At 40.8% G+C, this 20,023-nt stretch overlaps 4 protein-coding genes across 5 annotated transcripts; 2 read left to right on the top strand and 2 right to left on the bottom strand.

The window, feature by feature from the left end:
- The first annotated feature begins 1,022 nt into the window (after positions 1 to 1,022).
- LOC140780540 (uncharacterized) lies at positions 1,023 to 3,544 on the top strand. The gene is made up of 4 exons (XM_073126165.1): positions 1,023 to 1,858; positions 2,596 to 2,666; positions 2,761 to 2,989; positions 3,121 to 3,544. Exons 1-4 carry the CDS (start codon positions 1,730 to 1,732, stop codon positions 3,310 to 3,312), a joined length of 621 nt encoding a protein of 206 aa, XP_072982266.1. The 5' UTR covers positions 1,023 to 1,729; the 3' UTR covers positions 3,313 to 3,544.
- Positions 3,545 to 5,865: 2,321 nt separating this feature from the next.
- LOC140793766 (hydrophobic protein OSR8-like) lies at positions 5,866 to 6,428 on the top strand. The gene is made up of 2 exons (XM_073145455.1): positions 5,866 to 6,053; positions 6,173 to 6,428. The coding sequence occupies exons 1-2, from the start codon at positions 5,967 to 5,969 to the stop codon at positions 6,305 to 6,307; spliced, it is 222 nt and encodes a 73-aa protein (XP_073001556.1). The 5' UTR covers positions 5,866 to 5,966; the 3' UTR covers positions 6,308 to 6,428.
- A 487-nt stretch (positions 6,429 to 6,915) lies between these two features.
- LOC140798613 (uncharacterized) lies at positions 6,916 to 10,739 on the bottom strand. 2 transcript variants are annotated; one of them, XR_012110876.1, is made up of 2 exons: positions 10,273 to 10,739; positions 6,916 to 7,191 (listed from the first exon to the last, which is right to left on the bottom strand). XR_012110876.1 is itself a non-coding variant. In XM_073152539.1 (1 exon), the coding sequence occupies exon 1, from the start codon at positions 10,695 to 10,697 to the stop codon at positions 10,347 to 10,349; it is 351 nt and encodes a 116-aa protein (XP_073008640.1). In that variant the 5' UTR covers positions 10,698 to 10,739; the 3' UTR covers positions 10,207 to 10,346. The 2 variants fall into 2 exon arrangements, 1 of the variants encoding a protein (XP_073008640.1); XM_073152539.1 differs by lacking the exon at positions 6,916 to 7,191 and having other exon boundaries at positions 10,207 to 10,739.
- Positions 10,740 to 12,026: 1,287 nt separating this feature from the next.
- LOC140798606 (hydroxycinnamoyltransferase-like) lies at positions 12,027 to 15,126 on the bottom strand. Its single transcript, XM_073152526.1, is given in 3 exon segments — positions 12,027 to 12,852; positions 12,855 to 13,059; positions 14,566 to 15,126. Coding segments are annotated over 3 exon segments (1,302 nt in total). The 5' UTR covers positions 14,974 to 15,126; the 3' UTR covers positions 12,027 to 12,163.
- Positions 15,127 to 20,023: the final 4,897 nt, after the last annotated feature.

The raw sequence follows: 20,023 nt of genomic DNA, 5'->3' as shown, positions 1-20,023 counted from the left end.
GAGCCTGATATATAGTTTTTCTTATTGTAATGCGTACTGTTGTAGTTATAGCTAAGTAAGTGGCGTAGACCACGGAGCTATTTTTCCTGCCGATATGTAATGTATCAACATTTGCTGCCTCTCCCTAAAAAAATAGATATATAATAAAAATCTGTTATAAAATATCATGTTATTCCTATATACTCAAAATAAGATTTTCCCCTAAAACCCAAATATAATAAAATAGGGGAAAATATGCAACTTTCAATCCTTTGATATCTAACATGAGTAGATGGCTGCAGGTTTCTCATGACCTGTTGTTGTAGCTCATGTAGGGTCATTATATGATATGCTACAGTAAACAAATCCACTCTCGGATTCTTTTCCTCCTTTCAGAAGGCCTACCTCTTCCAGAACTGTTCTTGTCTTCTTCTGGGTGTTGTAAGCAGCTCTAATATTTTTGCAAGCCCCCCCATACCATATGGTGGTGGTTGTTGTGGGTGGACAAAGCAAAGAGCGTTGGGCGTTGCTTTCAACTAGAGAGGTAGAATTAGATACTCATGATTCTGTCACGGCCTTCACGTTTTTTCAATTATAAATCTAGAGATATTTTTTTTTATTTTTTTATTTTTTTACGAGTACTTTCTGTTTTCTTTCCGTGTGGTAAAAAGATTATGCTGGGGTCAATGCAATGCCAAGCAAGCAAGCAAGCAAAGAAAAGGCCAAAAGGAGAAGCGAAGGGGCCCCCTAAACTAATTAAAAGGGAAAACTAATACGAGGGGTATTTTAGTAAATAAATATGATTAATTTAATTAAGAGGTCCCATCTATCCACCACCACCAACACCAACACCATCCATCACAATTCACAAGACCAACCAAGGTACAGATCAGCAGTTGCAGCATTCAGAGAAAACTGCAGCCATTTATTCCTTCCTGCCCTTCTTTTCCGCTTTCTTCCTCTCTCTCTTACCTAGACGTCTAAAAAAAAGGTGGAAGAGAGACCAAGGAGAATAAAATAGATAAGAGAGAGAAAAAGAGAGTGAGGGAGCTATCATCCTCCAATGTTAGATAGAGAAACACAATGGAGACTATTCCTCTCTGCACATTTCTCCTCCTGATGGTCCAGCTGGACACAAGATTTATGTGTGAGCGAAGCAAAAACAAAAGAGGGTGGGAGGTGGGGGAGAGAGAGAGAGAGAGAGAGAGAGAGGTGGTGGCATGAAGGGTGTATATCTTGCAACCAAAACACCCCCTTCTTCCTCTCCAAAAACAAAAATAGAGGGGGGTTTGGGGGGCAAAACATCCCAGAAATGCCCCTCTGCAAAACTCCCCGCACCAAGAGAAAATTCTACAAACCTCTCCATCCATCAAACAAAAACTACTCTCCAGCCCAAGTTTTTTCTTCCAGTCTCCAATTTTCCGAATTACATGGGGCTCTTTGGGAGTTTTCTTTGCCTTGGTCAGACCTTCCACAGGGGAAGAAGAGGAGAGAGAAACCCAAGGAAGGAACCTTCCCCTTTCTCTCACCTCTTTCACTCCACCCACCTTTATTTCTCCATTATCTCTTATCTCACCCCCCCTGTCTCTCTCTCTCTCTCTCTCCATCCATATCTTTATGACCCTCTTGTTGGCAAATAAGTCTAGTTCCCATCTCGGTCTTGCCTTGCCTCCACGTTTCATATACTCCTTCTTCTGCCTTTTACCTTTCCTTTCCTTTCCCTGTTCTTCCTCTGGAAGAAGGTGTGAGGATGACGAAGAAGGCGAGAAGGGTCCCCATGGAGTCCTCTCCATCGTCTTCTTCGCACCCAACTGCGGATGAGGCCAGGGCGAGGTTCAAGTTCCGGAGTCTTTTGCAGGATTATGAGGAGTTGTTAAAGGTGAGACCTTTTCTCCTTTCTCAGATCTCTCCTTTTGATCTGTGTGAAAGATGTCTGCGATGAGTTTGTGCGAATCCTCTCTAATATCTGTGCAAGGTTGTTCCTTGGATTATTATTTGTATAATCGTTTCACGGTCTCAGTCAGATGGGCTTTTCTCCTATTTTGGATACCTCTAATCTCTCCTGCAAAATTTTGACATATTTCTCTAGTATTAGGCATGTAGGACTGGTGACACTTATTTTATCTTGATGAGTTTTTGTGATCTAGTATATCCTTATAAGGGTCTGCTGTAAACTATTTATTAGCACTCCAATGCTTTGTGTTTCAGGGTCTCCTGCAAGATAGGTTTCTGTGAATTTGGTAATTTTAGCAATTTAGACTTCTTTTTTCTTCAAGATTTGTACTTGTTTCTCTTGTATTTGGCATGTAGGACAACTGATATAGGGATTTTGCTCCATACTATTTTGGGTTTCTATAGGTCATTTAGTTTGAGAGATCAAAGCTTTACTCCAAAATTGTATCACTGATCAATCATGTTCTGCATTAGGTTTTCCTGGACACTGATTTATGTTCTTTGCATTTGTGTTTCTCTTGAGTTGCTAGAAATTTCACTTAAGAAAGGGCACATCGTGGGCTCTTCTTACATATATATGAATGAATTGGTTTTTTGAATAACAAATAAATCATAATTTACAGATAACATTAAGGTTTCTGAACTAATTAGCTCATTTCACAGGATACTGAGGCAAAAAGGAAGACACTGGAGAAGGCAAAGCAGAAAAAAACCAAGCTCCTGGCTGAAATCAAGTATTACCACTTTGCTCCTATAGTTCCTCCGTAATTTTACAATGATAGTTGCAGAATGCTAAATTTGCAAATTGTAATGGAATTCTTTGTTTAGATTCTTGGAAAGAAAGCACACATTATTAGCAGGAAATCCATCTCAGCGAAGCCAACACAGAATCAAGAAGAAATCATACAGAATCCCCTCTCCATCACCTCCCTTTTCTCAGCCATCCTATAAAACTGTTCACTGTGATCTACCTTTAGCTAGGAAGAATCACAGAACAAAGGAAGCTGCATCTACAAGCTCAGCTGTGGTACTAGACTTGAATCGGATATCTTTGCCGGTAATTCCACCCTCCCGTCGATGATCAATATAAGTATATGCATAGAAACATTTGTTGTGTCTGTCAACTTAGACTCTTTATTTGCTACATTGGTTAATGTCTGTAAACAAGCGATTCTTTACTGATTTCAGAATGATGAAGAAATGGACTGTCAGGTGGACTGGGCCCCTCCGAAAATTGAGAAATCAAGTAGGTGTGCAGTTGATGAAGATACAGTTTCTGGTGACCTTAAGTTGTCGATCTGTAGAGATGTACAGAAAAACCCAAGCAGGATAGGCAAGAGGAAGATTACATGGCAAGATCAAGTAGCTTTGAAGGTTTAATTATCATGGGTGAGATTCATCTGTTTTGAGTGCGGTCCTTTCACCCATTTAAAGTAGTTCCCTCTTGGTTCTAAATTGTAGGTTGTTGTAAAGGAACTTGAAGGATACTTTTGCTCCTATCATACATGTGACTTGATGAAATTGCATAAATGTAGTATTCTTCTATGTAAGACAAAGTCTCTCACACTTAATGTCTGAAAAAATAGTAAATATGATGGCTGAACATTTCTTCTTTTGAATTGTATAACCATAAATCTAGATAAGAGAAGGAATCATTCAATCATAATCATTGATCCTGTGGTTCATGAAGCAATTTGTAGTAGCATTCATTTCTTGTGATTGATAATGGAATACATTAATAGATTTTGGAGGATGCAGACATTAATAGCTGCATAATTAAGCAAACATGTTGGTTCATAGATCAAAATTTATCCTAAAGGACTGGAGATCTGAATCTTTAGTGTCTGATAAACATGTTAAGCCTGCAGCAGGATAGAGAATAGTGCCTTCAGGTCATTTTTTACTTCTTTTCCACTGCTGGTAAGTAAATATTCTTAAACCATTTCAGAAGATCTGAATTTATAAAAAGTTCCACAGGATCTATTTCTGAGGAAAGATTTTTTGAACTGCAGCAATCTGATCAATCTTTACTGTGATGCTATCTTTCCTTGATCCGAAAGAAAAAAAGTGGAGCACCAGACCAACATTTATTATTGGAAATAATTCTATGTATTCTGTTTCAGATATTAATAATCATACCTCGAGTTCTTTTGTTCCCCTAGTCTGTGCATGCAGTTCACTTCACAGTTCACACCATCAAAAGCAGGATAGGAATGAGAACTGATCAAAAAGCTACTCCCTAATAAAAATTAATTCGACAGAATGCGAAAAGGTAAGATAATATAATACTATAAGATCCACCCTCTTCCCAAGAACAGGGAAGCTTACTAGTTTCCATAAAAAAGACCCAGAAATCTTTGAAGGTTCCTAAAAACTATCTAGCTAATTCGAATTATTCACACCATCAACTTCAAACCCCCCAGTGTTGTATTTTTTTCTGATTTCTTTGGTTCCCAGCGCATATTGTCATGTGAGCTGTTGCATTTCACATTCTGGACCGTGTTCTGATTCCCAAGCTTCTTGTTTCTTTGGGACTCTCTTTTGCGACCTGTTGTTAGAAAAAGCAGAGCCAGAAGCTTTCTCTGCTCCAAGATGTGCTTGATTGACTTTAAGCTTCTTCCGTGGTGGTTGTGCTCCTGCTTTCGACCATGCATCGCTTCTGTTCACGGATGCTGCTTGAGTACCGTTCAGGTTGGAACTTCTCAGGATGGAGTATGACGACGATGAACGTACTGTTGGCGAGGTAGAGGGGGGCAGAGCAGCTCACGGAAATCTCTTGCATGCCTTCATGCGTAAGATGTGCTCCTTCAAGTGCTTTCCGTATGCGGAGCAATAAGGTAGTGGGCAATCTCGAGAGCAATTTTTAGAATACCATGTAGACATTCTTGCAGCTGGAGACCCTCCAGCTAGACGATGAGGGGATTCTCAAGTTGAAAAGCTAGCACGATAGCAAATCTGCCCTTAGTAGACAGATTAATCTATAAATGGCTCCAAATGAGTCGTCTCAAATGGGTCCAATAGAAACACCGGCTTCTTTCGTATCACACGGCCATGATTCACCTGTTACACAATTATATTTCTGACATTCTGAAGGTGGAAGGCTGGCTAAATTGAGAGGGTACCTAATTGTGACCTAGAAAGTCTAAAGTCTAATTTAAGCAAATTGATTATGAACAAATTGTATGACAACTTGACTTAGTTTGAAAATCCAACTTGGAGCAATAACTGGACTGTACAATGACCTGGAATTTAGACAGTATAATTCTGTATGTTTGCTAAAAAACTTAGTAAGATCTAAGTGCATTTATATAAGAGAGGTTTAGTCATTTATTAAGCACATATATAGTCTTCGGACTTTAAAATAGTAAAATAAAAATAAAAACAGATAGATGTGTATTCCTATCTTTTCTTTGCTCTACCTCTTAAGGGATAAAAGGACTGTTAAAATATTAGAAAATTCTGAAAATATATATTCCATATGCAAACTATAGCTAACACCGTATGTTTTCTCCTGAATCTTTAATTTGGGATTTACTAAACGGTAAGGACTATGGCATATAGTAATTAATCAAATACTCAAGGAAAAGAGAAATTCCAGTTATTTAGCAGGATTAGACACCTATTGCCCACTGTTGCAATTTATTCATGATGTTATGATTGCAGCGCAAGGGTTAGCCGTTAGCACATCATTGATACCCATCCTAATTAAATGATGTGCTAACGGCTAACCCTTGCGCCTGCAATCATAATATCATGAATAAATTGCAACAGCCTTATCAAGGCAACAGCTCCATCTTTCCAAGTTTCCTTAACCATTAGAACGATGTATTCCAAAGAAGAGCCCCCGGCCCTCGGGGCTGTTAGTCAGAAAACGCCACGCGTCCTCACACGCGGGACCCACCAAACCATATCCCCACCCAGATCCCTTTTCCTCCGGCCTTTTGCATCCGATCCGATCAATCGCAGACTCAGTAAACTTCGTAGAGAAGAATTCGCCGCTCCAAGAGCAAACCAAAGCTTAGAAAACCAAAGGGATGGGTTTTTGTTGCATCTTCCTCGAGATCCTCTGCGCCATACTCCTCCCTCCTCTCGGCGTCTTCTTCCGCCATGGCTGCTGCAGCGTACGACCCCTCTCTTCCTTTTCTTCTTCTTCTTCATCCACGTGTCTATTTGCGAGTAATTCCAGGGTTGCCTGAGAAATTTCTTCGTGCTCTTTTTTTTTCTTTGTTTTGATCGACAGTTGGAGTTCTGCATCTGCTTGGTGCTCACCATCCTCGGTTACATCCCCGGCATAATCTACGCCATCTACGTGATCGTGGCCGTCGATCCCGACCGCTTCCGGAGGGAATCTGACTACTACGTGGTCGTGGCGTGATCCGCTCCCAGATCCCTCTTCTCCATCCATGAATTATTCCTGTGTTTATTTACCGCATCGCATGAATTATGTATTTTGGTTAATTGGAAATATTGAGAAGGTAATCCTTTTGGTTTGTGTAGTTTAAATTTGTAGATTGGATGTTTGACTCGTTTGTGCTCAAGAGGCTTATGTTACGATGCTTGAATATGATGCGTTTTGGATATTATAAGAAAAATCCAAGATGAAACAATGAAGCTCTTTAGTTTTGGAGTGCTTAAAAGTTCTGACATCTTTCCCCTCTATCCTTTCTTCTTTTCTTTTCTTTTCTTTTTTATCTGAATTAACTCCTAGTTCTAGACTCGTTATCCTTCATCACATGAGCCAAAATAGTTCTAGACTAGTTCTAGTCAACTCTATGGACAAAACATTGAAAGAAGAAGAAGAAGAATGAATGAATGAATATAAATTTCCAAGATCCTGATCTTCTTTGAGTTTCATTTTACAGAATTAAAACGTGTGTATAATTCATGGCCAATTGATCCATCAACAAATTTTGAGTTCAAGAGGGAACAAAAATATATTAGATATATATACCAAAGATAATATGCTCTCTTTTCCTATAACTTGGCACCTCCATTAATCCAGTCTGCGACTCTGCGTGTTTCTTTTTAAGAATGGAAGCCATTCAGAGGAAGAAGCCTCTTTAACCACAATTCATCGAGGAAACCTAGCCAAGATCATTGCTGTATCAGATTAACCTCACCAATGCTGAAGAAGTAATGTCTCACGTATTACATAAAATCTAATAGGCAAATCTCATTTCCAGTCCCCCTTCCTTTTAATGCCATGAGCCCATGATGCAAACAGAACTAAGACATGCCCTTGGAACACTCTGCAAAAGCCTAACACAAGACTAAAATTAATTAGTGTGCGCCAAAAAATTTTAAAAAAAAAAAAATGTTCCAACTTCCCAGCTTAAAGAGAATTATGCAAACATCTTCCTTCTGGAAATTAATGGGGGCAGTGTTTCCAGATCCATCATAAAGTGACCACAATAGTTGCATGCATTAAGTCCTTTTGCTAATTATTAGCCCCCAGCGTCCAGGCTAATCCAAGCTCTCTTGGTCCACGAGGGATTTAGGGACCTGATAGGCCAAGTAGAGTTAATAGCGATGCGGCCCACAAAGCCCAGGCAAATTTGTATGCCAAGAAAAAGAAAGACCACAAACTCGACGGGTCTTAGAGGAACTGAGACCCAATCCTACCAAGACCGGTCCAGTGGGAGTTCTATGCCATATGGCCTTCCATCCCTTCCAAGAGGAGAGGATGGTAGGTGTTCAGATTTACTTAACATGTGATAGATATAAAGGGACTTCAACGTGGGCTGACCCGAGGGGTGGAGGGACCAGATCCAACTATCCAGGCCTGCCCTAAGTGAGAGAGATATGGTTCATGTCCTCGTCTCAGGATCAGGCATCAGCCCTCGCCTTAGCCCGATTAACCGAGGGAGGAATATACCCTTCCGACTTCAAGGATTAATACTGAGATTTTGGTAAGGTAATTTTAGAGAAAATCCCCTAAACCTCCATCAGCTATATGAAAATTAACAGGTCATTCGAATACAACTTATGACTCGGATTAAAATCATCTTTATTATAGATGTAAGGAGATAAGGGGGGCCCATCGCAAATACCACAAGAGCTAGGAAACCAACCAGATGTCTTACCATCAATAAGGGTAGCATAAGAAACCGAGGTAATACAAAACCCAATCCATTTAATTAAATTAATAGGAAAATTCATATTAAGTAAAGCATTCTTAATAGCAATCCAAGAACTATATCATCAAATGATTCACAAATCTTTTCTATTTATTAATACTGTGGAGAATCTCTTGAGCAATGAAAATATTGTCGTGAATGTGCTGATTGATCGGACTCATGATGTCTAGCAGATGAATTTTCAGTCTTTTGGCCAAGATTTTAGCTTAAGACTCAGTGCACCCGAGTTATAAAAGGGAAATCAGCTTGTAGTCCATGACCTTAGTTAAATTGGGCCTTTTCGGGATAAAAACAATAAAAAAATGTGGTTCCAGCAGGGAGGGAAGGTGCTGAGGATTGAAAAGCTTTTAAAATCATAATAAAATCATTCCAAACAATATCCCAATTTTTTTAAAAAAAACTCAGACTAAAAACTGTTCGACTCGAGAGCTTTACTCTCCGGCATAGACCAGACTTAGTTTCTGCCTCACTGAAGGGCTTTTTGTGAGGCCATCATGGCAACTAATACAAGGCAGGGACGCTAGGCCACAATTTCGAGTAGTCCACAAGGTCCACAAACTTGCATAAATTTGTATAAAACTTAACAAAAGCATCAGTAATAGATAGGTATTCTGAAGAAAGAGGGAATTTGAAGCTAGTCTGTTCTTAGTTTACTATTTTATATTTTAATATGGAAGGACAAATGACTATATTTGGATAAATTCTTGCACCTATGTGTATATCCAAATAACACTGCAATGCATATCCATCTTGAGATACAAGCCACTCACACACATATATATATATTTAGATTTAGCTAACTAGGATGGAAGCTAGATAAACTGAACAATGTCCACCATTTGCAACTCTATTGATAAGATTTTTCTTCCATTCTAAAGTAACATCTTCTATAATAACTAATTTTAGTACATCTAATTCAGATAATTTCAGGAAATTTAAAACAATTTCCTTTTCCATGGAAAATGTTGTTAACAATGAAATATTAAACAAAGGATTGTTGACCAGTTGATCTTTAGCTTTACTATCTAGTCCTCATGAAAGGGCATATTTTGGTAAGCACAAATGTTCAGCTTTCCTTTTTCTTTTCCTCTTTCCCTTATCTCTTGAAAAACATATTTAATCACTAAGATGACCCTGTCAAAACAGTACACCAAAACCAAGTGGTGCAATAATTCAAGAAAACTAATAATGAGGATACAGCTATAGTTTCCCTAACTACAAGGAAATTTTGGATGTTAGAAAAGGCTATCAGTCTCTCTTTCTATGGTCAAAAAAATTAGACAGAATCCAGCACCTTATTCAAGAAAGTCTTCTTAATATCTCAGAGAGATTAAACAAAGATGTATGTGGCACTGGGAATTCTCAATACCTCGAGACATTAGTCTCTACATGCTCCTCATCAATCCCTTTCTCCTGTCAATCTTCTTTACCAAAATATCCAGTATGCGAATGAGACAATAGCAGGAAAATGAAAACAATATACTTTCTCCTCTACAAGAATACTTGGTGAAGAAAAAAAATATCAGTCTATCAGTTACTCTCTTTTCTAACATACAAAGTCCATGCATAGATGGGAAAGAGACATTTCCGCAAAGACAACAACTAGATTGGAAAAGGAGGCTTTGAAAGGTTGAACCATATTCCAAGTTGAACTCTTTATATTTTTCTTCTCTCCATGGTGAACACCACAAGAAATCAGTAACACCCACTAAACTACTGCCAGTGACAGTGAAGTTGATCATCTCTTTGGAACACTTCTAAGTGCAAACTTCATGTTATTGGATAAGTACCTACTTCTACCATCCGAAAGCCAAAATTTCTCTACCAATCTCCACCAACCACTGGTGTTCCTTCAATTCTAATTCATCAGCCGAAAGTTACAAGAAGATTTCCCACAAGGCTCGTAATGTTTGGTGCCAAAAGAACAAGGCATCTATGTCCCAAGAAACAGACTATTCTCGAGTAGCCAAACAAAATGGAAAGCGTCAGCTTGATAGCTCTAAAACCAAAGAAGAAATATATTATCAATTCCTAGTGTTTTGGAAACCTTTGGGTGGATTTCATTTCTTTAAAGAAAATTTATATACCTACGTTTATACCCAAAGAAAAGATTTGCCGCATAATCCCACCATGAAACTGTAAGCAGAAAATTGATTTTTATATTCTTCCGCAAAAATAAGTACATTTTGAAATGAAATTTTACCATATTCTCGTGAGATGAACTCCTTGCGCGACAATGCCGAAATTTTCCAATTTTCTAAGACCTAATTGCACCTCTCAGACCATAGAAATCTCCCGATCCTTATCGGGCTCCCGGATCGAGGAGGAGCGCCGCCGCCAAATCCTCCTCGAGAGGGCAAACAAGAGGCAGGAAAGGAGGACGCCGGCGATATCGGCCGCGGCGTCCTTGCCTGATCCCCCTGCGGATCTCCAGATCCCGATCTCGTCGCCGACCTCCTTGGCGGCGCCGGCTGCGAGGGAGGAGAGGGATCCTATGGCGATGCTCCGGCGGCGGAGGAAGAGGTGGCGGCTTCGCGCGGCGAGGGAGGCGACGAGGAGGGTGATGAGGAAGCAAGCGAGGAAGTGTTGGAGTTTGTCGGCGGCGAACCACTCGTCCTCCCACTCCATCTGCGGTCCGATTCAAGTTGGGGATCTAAACCCAAATTTCCAATTGAGTCGAGCCGGGCCGGACCAGGTTGAGGTCATCTGGAAACCGGATCAATTACGTGTTCTAGTCCAAAAAAAAAAAAAAAAAAAAAAAAAAAAAATATATATATATATATATATATATATATTATAATCCTGTATTTTTCTGACTCTAATCTCAAAAGAAATACATCGAGTTGTAAGACGTGCGCATCCCATAGCTTGGTCAGATCGATCAACACCAAATCATAACCCATATTTTCATCTATTTTTATTTTATTTTGTAACGAGAGTTGTAAATTCTTCAGGTTAATCTCTTATTTGATATCCTTCGTTGCTATACGTTACAGCAATGCTATATGTTACAGTTCTTTCACAATCTAGCCATGTCTAAAACGAACAGATGTTTAATTTGTCTACTGGATTTCTTTATTTAATTTTCTCTCGCAAATGAATCCTGTCTTGACTCTTGATTCGGCCCTAAAATAAAATAATCTAAATATCCATAAGAAGTGGACGGATGGTAGGTGAGCTAGACCAAAGACAAAGGCCCAACAACCATGCGTCACCTTCCTAGACTAATTTTAGCTTTTACCTAACTCCGACTACTTCAACCAACAACAAAAAGTCATCTAATGAGACACGCAAGCAGCCGTATCGGTGCTCCAATAATGGTCATTATTAGGGGTATAAATGAGCCCCAACGTCCTTGCCTGATCTCCTCACGAATTTCCAGATCTTGATCTCATTGCCGACCTTGGCGGCGTCGATTGCAAGGGAGGAGAGGGATCCTATGGCGATGCTTGAGGGGCAGAGGAAGAGGGGGCAGAGGAGAAGGATTCTAGTCGACTGCGGAGAAGGAGGATTGAAGCAACCGAAAGAGTGAGAACTAAAGGAGAGCTATGGAGAGTTTGAGGGACTATATTTTAGAATTGAGACTTGAGTTAGGGCCAAAATTTTTAATTTAAAATTTCTTATATATTGAGCCTAGTCGGCTCAATCTCGATTTAAAATTTATTTCAAATCTTCCTAATCTAGCTCGAGCTCAGCCCAACTCTAGCCGGAGCAAATCCAACTTAAACTTTAATCGAGCCGAACTCGAAAGCCCAACTTAAACTTCATTCAAGCCGAACCCGAGTCACTTGTTTATTTTGACAGCCCTAGTCAATATGACATGGCTGCTACAATTGAGTACTTATCCACCTCTGATCCTACTCCCTTATTATATCTTGTGCTCATTAAAAGTATAGCAACATATACAGAATCAAAAGTCTCACGGAAAAAAAAATCTAAACAACAAGAGGAGGAGGATTAGTCACAAATTTACTTCAAGAAAAAATTTAGAAAAACGTAAACACCACTCAAATGTCCAATTGTCCTAGTTCTCTTGATTATTCATTGCTTAATAAAATGTTAAGAATAGGATACCAACAACCACGTCCGCCCGTCTAAATGTCATAGATAAGCTTCCGGAACTTCTCCATATGCTCCGCCTGCAACGAGATCGCCAAGGAGAGGCTCCCATCCCCGTTCGGGCTCGGCAGCACAAAGGCCAATCCCTCATACGCGATCGAACCGGGTCCCATATAGATGGGTTTCCCCCACCCGAAATCGGCATCATAAATCGGCAACCGGGCCCAGCTCGTCAACCCGAGATTCGGGCACCTGAACGTGTGGGCCCCTCTCACCAGCGCGGTCAGGTCGGCCTGCACCTCTAAGTAATCAAGCGCCGACCTCAGGTACGGCTCGTCCATCCTCGACAGCGCCGCCTGGATCTTCCCCGGAGCGCCGCCGCCGATCACCTCCCTCGCCGAGGCGATTGGGGTCGCGGTGAATATGACGTTCCCGAAGTACCCCTCCGGGAGCGGCGGCCGAATGCGCTGGCGGCCGTCGGTGGCGATGTACATCTTGGTCATCTGGTCATCGGGAAGGCCGCGCGCGAGGCACGCGCAGCGCCACACGTGCGCGGCGAGGAGGGCGTAGGTGGTGAAGCGGGGGGAGTCGTGGGGGAGCTTCTTCCGAAGGAGGCTGAGGTGGGAGCAGCTGAGCTTAAAGATGCTCACCGCGGTGGAGGGGGAAGAGGCTTTGGTCGTAGTGGTGGTGATAGAGGGGGGTGTGGTTACCGGCATGGAGGGAGGGGGTGGTACTCCACGTGGGGAAAGGAGGGGGTAGGAGGGTCACGTGCGCGGATGAGGGTGCGGTCGATGAACGGCGGGACGGCGATGGGGAGGCCGTGGGCCACGTCGGACCAGGAGTTGATGAAGTGGAGACCGGAGAAGCCGTCTGCCACGTGGTGCTGCATGCCCACGCCGAGGGAAACGCCACCGCATTTGAAATGAGTCACCTGTGCCAGGAGAAAGAATCGAGTTGGTAAGTGGATTCAGATTAGGTGTAGTAAAACTGACATCTCGTACTTACTCCAGTAAATAATTAACGTTGGTTTAATCTCGCCTATAACTAATAACAAAACATAACAACAATTCCACAACTATGTATTAATTGGAATGCCGACACCGCCAGCTGAACAAGAATGTGAACAAAACGTGGGATCGAGACCCAGAAGCATGTGGGACACTTGATTGAGGTATGCTGTCAACCGCTGCATGCTTGGCTGAAAACCCACGAGTCTTATGCATGTGCATGCACGTGGACCCTATCTAGTTTCTATGATGGCTGGCTTAGAGGTTGCATAATAGATTGAGTAGCCTGCTGCTGTCGTTACCTGTCGATCGACAGGACGTATCCACTTTGCACACACCAGCGCATAGCCAGAGGAAACCAGAGGACAAAGGAACTTTGAAGAAGAAACGTTGCTTGAAAGCTATGGTTAAACCTATAAAACCTTCATAATTCATTATCACTAAGCAGCAGTAATTTGTGTGAGTGGATTGCCCTAATTAGTAAAGGAAGAAGTAATTTGTGACTCAAAGAAGGAATAGTTAAAAAACCCTCTTTATATTACATGGAGAACTAGAATGTCTAACAATTTTTTAGCGCCGCATATGCTGCGGCAGTAAGTGTTTGATTATAAAATATGTTTAAGGAAGTCTAATTTATGAATAAGACTTCCTCATGAACCAAAGGACACCTTAATGCATATCAGTTTCAGTTTCGAGAAAAAAAAAGTCCACTAGGGTTGTCTTGAGTGGAATTGATGGACTTAAATAATTCTAATCCAATGTCTAGTTGGCCAAACCTAACAAGACAACTATTAACAGATTTTTACTTCGATAATTCTTTAGAAAATATACTCAAACCAGATGCAAACTTAAACCATATAAGATAATCCAACATAACCAAATATAAATAGAAACAGCTAGACATGTATCAACCAGTAGATTCGTATGATGCAGACTACCAAAGGCCGTCTTAGTGATGATGAGATGGCATTAGCAGCAAGCAGAGCAAAGGTAATTCTGGAGGACTCCTAAAGTTCTGTTTTTAGTCAAGAGCGGCAGCAATAGGAATATTTTGGAAAGTAGAATTGGGCGAGAGGTTGTTTGACGGAGTCAAAGCAATCAATAAGCTTCACCTACGATGCGTTGAATTAAAATGGCTGGGTCATATATGGTTTTCTCACCACAAGTTTCTCCTAAAATATATAAAAAGAAATGCTTAAATACATGAGATTGTCATACCACCAGCTTTGGCACCGCTATCTTACCTGCTTCTTACCAAAGTCTTATCATTGACTCCAACAAGAAAAAATAATAATCCTACATGCGGTAACTTTACTCCTAAAATTATGTAACACCAGCATCCGTCCAAATCAAGGAAGCATCGACTTCTTCTTTTTTTGAAAATAAAAAATCCATTTGAGATCTGGAGAGAGAGAGAGAGAGCGGGGTACCTGGAGGACGAGCAAGGGGTAAGTCGAGATGTCGTCGGTGTAATCGACCGTAGGGATGAGCTGCTTGAGCTTCATGGTGGGCGCGAAATCTCCGAAATCGTCCACCGTCAAATCCGAATCAGCCTCCACGAAGAGCACCCCGGCGCCGTTACAGTCGATCTCGATCCGGCCGTCCTCGTCGCGCGCGAGCCTCCCGGCCATGGGGTAGAACGGCACGAGGGCTCGAGCCAGCGCCGACTTCAGCACCGCCGTATCGAAGAAGTCGGGGGAGCCAGTGGGGCGATAGAAGTACACGCTCGGCGTGTGGAAGCGCGGCACCACCAGATCCAGATTCGAGTTCCAGAGCCGGCGCCGTGGGGTCGGCTCCGCCGGCTCCACCATCGTCGATTGCCGCACGCTGATTGGCATCGTGGCTTCCGGCCCGTCCGATCTATGGGATGCTGACCGGATCAACGAATCAAGACCGTAGAAAGGGTGAAGGAGAGGGGAAACGGGGTTTATGTGGAAAAAAAAAACAAAACAATAGGATAGCTCTTGGTGGAGAGCTGGTGAGGGAATGGCCCGGGATGGGAATTTATACAAGAAGTTGCTGTGGAGGAGAGTAGTTGAGATGGGGAATTTGTGTATTTGGAGCTAACGTGGGACACGTGGCAGAATGCGAGACGCGGGGAGGGGTGGAGCCGAACAGGGGGTTGGTGGAGCGGTGACCAGATTTAATCTTCCGCTTTCGTTTCTGCCTCTGGACATTTGATCATGCCGCTTGCGCGAATTTTGACGTTGAATGTGAACGGCCACGATTGGGAGATCGGGGATTACTTGTCCAAAAACGGGCGCAGCATCTAGATCGATATTAGCTGTCCGAGGCGAAAGGGTGACGTCACTCTGTCCTACGGCTAACGGGACGGAACCGACCCGTTGTGCCGTTAACTCAGACGGCGGTTTCGCTCTGCTGCTGTCGACGCGGCCGTTAGTGGAAATGGCAAACAACCGTAGCAAACTGTAGACTATGCCACGTACGTCGAATGACGCGAATTAATCTGGCCGATTTTGAAAAAATAAAAAAAAGAATAATTAGTCTCGCCGAAAACCGCCCTCTGTAAGTTAAACTAATTTAAAACTAATTAATCCCAATATGAATACTTAGTAACTCTATAATAAAATATCTTATTCTCGGATAAAGAGTCTTAATGAATCTCAAGAGGTTTAATTAGATAGGTTGGGATGACATAAAACTGCCTCGTGTTCATCGCACCGTAGAAAATCTACCCAAATCCGAATATGTTTTGGAAAACAATACTTTTATGATATAGACTTCGGATATCTATCGTGGAAAAGGTATCGAAATTTCATATCACTTCCTCCAGTACAATAATAACGACTCTCGACTTCCAAACAGGGAGTTTTTTTTACCAAAAGCACCGCTTAGGTGAAAATTAATTACGAAAGTATTATACTATTTAAATTATTTTAAAAATTATTATATTTTGTGTCAGTTGTAGAAAATCGCTGTTTGTATTAAGAATTAACACATATGAGTAAAATGAAGAGGAAATGAGATTAATCTCATTGATACATTCTCATAGTCATCATATGTATATATAGCTACATCAAAAACTAAATAAAGAAACAAAATATCTATTTTTGTTACGGATTAGATCCGGAATAATTCGTTTGTATGATGAATCCAGATATTTTGATGGGTAGTAATCTCAGAAGTCTTAAATCTAATAGTTTTAAAATGAAGTCAATCGGAGATCCAGATGAAAAGTTATGGTTAAAATAGTAAAACAAAATCAAAATAGGACAGATAACCGATATTGTAATGCTCATCGGAGGGTAGTGGATGACCAAAGGTGGTGGATAGGCATAAGATAGGGTAACTGTAGGTGGAGAGAGATGGCTAAAATTTAAAAGATTAGGATGCTTGTACTGTTGTGATCTAATCCTAAAAATATAAAGACAATCTAGCAACTAGACGAAAATAATAATTTGGCTAACTCAGATTCATTCAATAATCGATTCAATAATAATTATCAATGCATGTCCACTTCTATTTATAAAATAAAAAATCCAAATGAATCAGATCCATATATGAATTATGTAATTTATTTAAAATTTAAAATAATAAGATAAAACTAACTAACTAAGTCAATTTGACTTGATTTGACTTAATTGACTCAACTGACTTAACCCATTTAATCGGATCATAACAATACTATCAATTACACTCTATAAGGCAAGAAAATACTGTCTCATATTGCAAGTGAATTGTAATCTAGATCAGAATAATGTTGAAAATATTAAGTAAATCTCAATCTCGTAATCTTGTTCATATAGTCGTTTCGAAATATTGTTACCATCTCAAGATATTTCAGCTAATCATGATATGAGCTAATCGTAATCACTGACATTAGAATCAATCTCAATCTGAGATATCATAATCAAATTTTGAAAAACCACTAGACACAAGTATGTATTTAAATACTAGACAATCATATCACTCGTTCGCTTAAGTAAAAGTCCGAAAAAAATGTTAAAAATGAAAACACAAATGAACACCAAGATTTTAATGTGAAAAAACTCAACTGGGAAAAAACCACGGATCCAAAATCGGATCAAAACCAATCATTAGGATAGTAGCAATTACAAAACTGACTCACAAAACAACCCGTCGATCCAAACAACTTTGTTCCTCTCAGTCTTGTTCCCTAGAACCCACGATTCACTACTTCTCGTGATTGATGTCCAACCTCAGTAGCCCTCGAGATTGATCTTTCGTCTAGATAGCCATTAAGACGAAAGATTAGGCTTTTTAGAACAGTAAGACCTTGTTAGTTGAAAAACCGATGTAGCCTCAAGAAGTCTCCTTCAAAATTGTTTATTCAACCACAGGGCATAACAATACTTATATATGATCTCCAAGATAGAGCCAAATCCAAGTATTATCCGAACTCACGAAAGTCTAAGAATTACAAACTTCGTTGGTGCATTCGAACGCGGCCCGAGTGCGTTCGAACGACCAGACTTGATCTCAAGTGCGTTTGAACGGGCCCAAGTGTGTTCGAATGCAACAGCTTGTATTTCTCAAGTTGCGTTTGAACGTGTTTGTGAACGCTGCTCTCGGTCTGTGTGAACGCATGTACCCGCGTTCAAACGCGCTTGTAAACGCAGCTCTCGGTCTGTGTGAACGCGTGAGCCCGCGTTCGAACGCGCTTGTGAACGCAGCTCTCGATCTGTGTGAACGCGTGATCCTGCGTTCGAACGCGCTTGTGAACGCAGCTCTCAGTCTGTGTGAACGCGTGAGCCAGCCTTCGAACGCGTTTGTGAACGTAGCTCTCGGTCTGTGTGAACGCGTGAGCCCGCGTTAGAATGCGGTGTGAACGCGATGTGAACTCATAAACTTTTCTCCAATAATCTTGCAATTCTTCAAACTAGAGATTTTCTAGACTTGTATAAAAGCTCATATACATGTATAAATACAGTTAGAATATTTTGTACACAATTACCAATAATTAAAAACCTAACAATTCTAATAGTTTGAGACATTGATTCTTAATACATTTATTAATTTTCTAATATAATAAAACTCATAGATTTTAATGAATAAATCTCTCTTTCGAAAAATAATTTATGAATCACTCAAAAGCGATTTATAAGTAAATCTTATCTCATTTTCATTCACGAAATTCTCCAAGTTCTCATTTATGTATTCATTTATATTCATCGATTTATAATGTTCATTTACTAATAAATTATTTTCCATAAATCACTTCATAGAAAATAAGAAGTTTTATAATATTAGAAATTTCACAAATCATTAAGAATCACTATTTGAGATAATAAATAACAATTTTTTATATTGTGCTGAGCTGACAAAAATTATATTTGTTTAAAATAGTTTAAATCGTATTGTAATTTTATAATAAATTTTTTAAAGCAGTACTTTGATTAAAAAAGCTCTTCAAAAAAGCCTAAAAGTACGTCTGAATTATAATATATTCTCACTGCTTTTACTTTTACTTTTACTTTTTTTACTTTACTAAAGTAGAATACTACATTCCACTTCTTATCAATAGGAGAAAGTATGCTTCTCCCTTAGCTCTGCTAGGGTTTCTCCTCTTCTAAGAACTCCTCACTTAACCGATTTCCCCCTTAGCCCATCCTCGGTGCTTCTTCCCCAACCTTTCCTCTCCTTTAACTGCTACTTGCCTATTCCCTAGTTTTAGTCTCCAGCACCTCGATTCCAGCTCTCCAACCCCAGCTTCAACCACTGAATCATGCAGAGCAATCCCTCCCACTTTTACTCCGTCAACCCATCACCCTTCCTACCATCTCCATCTAATACTTTGCCACTCCCCAGATGCAATATCTGAAACTTGTAGAGCAACCCACCACCCCCATTACTCCGCCAACATCTCTTCCCCTAGCGACCCCACCTATTGCCTTGTCCTTCTAACTCTCCCTAAGATATGAAGTTGGCAGATGAAGACAACACTCTCCTAAGAAAGATCTCTAAGCTCTTATCGGAGGGCAAAATGGAAGAAACCATATCCCTCCCGGAGGACTCGGCCTTACCTTCTAGACCAGCTGACCTCTACCTCACAGGCAAGCTCATCTAGGACAAACACTTCAATGTTACAGGCCTCCGTACTGCCATGTTGAAGGCTTGGTTGCTGAAAGGAAGACTCGACTTCATTGAAGCACGGAAAGACACCTTCCTCATCATCTTCGAGCTCCTGATAGACAAATGGAAGGTCTGGTACGGCGCTCCATGGTCGTTTAACCGAGATCTATTTGCTCTGAATCATTTTGTCAAAAATATGCCATCTGAAGCTCGGAGTTCCATGGTTTACCAGTGGAATACATGTCAAAAACAACAGCCTTCACTCTTGCAGGCAAGGTGGACGACCCTGTTCTGGTGGACAACCTCAATGGTCAAGGTACATCAGAATAAGGGTTCTCGTGGACATCACAAAATCCCTTATGGGGAGCATTTCTTTAACCCTCCCAAACGGATCCCTCTCAGAAACTAGGGTGTAGTATGAAAGATTACCGCGCTACTACACCTTCTATGGTCGAATGGGACATGAAATGGATGGATGCATGCACAAGGGAATGGCGGAAGCGAAGATCCGAAGTGAATCTCTCTCTCTCTCTCTCTCTCTCGGATTCGTCAAAATAGAGCCGCCAGCGAGAGGCCGGTCGCTGGCTGGCCAGCAGCGACCGAGCCACTCCCCGCCGGCCCGGTCCCTTCCTCTCTTTCTCTTCTTCTTTCTTTTCTTCTTCCTTCTTTTTCTTCTCCTTTCTCAGCTGTCTTCTATTTCTGTAATAGTGGTCTAATATGATGATGACACATAGAGATAACATTGATAACTGAGATGTTGAGAAATTCTTATGATTTTATTATCATCTGATTACTTGATTATCAAGTGGTTAATATACATCATATATTATTGTA

The sequence above is a fragment of the Typha latifolia genome, chromosome 1 (genome assembly GCF_019914945.1).
Source record: "Typha latifolia isolate L0001 chromosome 1, TyphaL0001v2, whole genome shotgun sequence".
NCBI classification, from domain to species: domain Eukaryota; kingdom Viridiplantae; phylum Streptophyta; class Magnoliopsida; order Poales; family Typhaceae; genus Typha; species Typha latifolia.
Note: the sequence above shows the minus strand (reverse complement) of the source record. Positions and strands in the feature narration are given on the sequence as shown.

Coding starts and splice junctions, on each gene's coding strand:
- LOC140793766 (XM_073145455.1), top strand. CDS start 5,967: ATGGGTTTTTGTTGCATCTTCCTCGAGATCCTCTGCGCCATACTCCTC. Junction 6,054..6,172: donor TCCGCCATGGCTGCTGCAGC/GTACGACCCCTC, acceptor TTTGATCGACAG/TTGGAGTTCTGCATCTGCTT.
- LOC140780540 (XM_073126165.1), top strand. CDS start 1,730: ATGACGAAGAAGGCGAGAAGGGTCCCCATGGAGTCCTCTCCATCGTCT. Junction 2,667..2,760: donor AAGCTCCTGGCTGAAATCAA/GTATTACCACTT, acceptor TTCTTTGTTTAG/ATTCTTGGAAAGAAAGCACA. Junction 2,990..3,120: donor TGAATCGGATATCTTTGCCG/GTAATTCCACCC, acceptor TACTGATTTCAG/AATGATGAAGAAATGGACTG.
- LOC140798613 (XM_073152539.1), bottom strand. CDS start 10,697: ATGGAGTGGGAGGACGAGTGGTTCGCCGCCGACAAACTCCAACACTTC.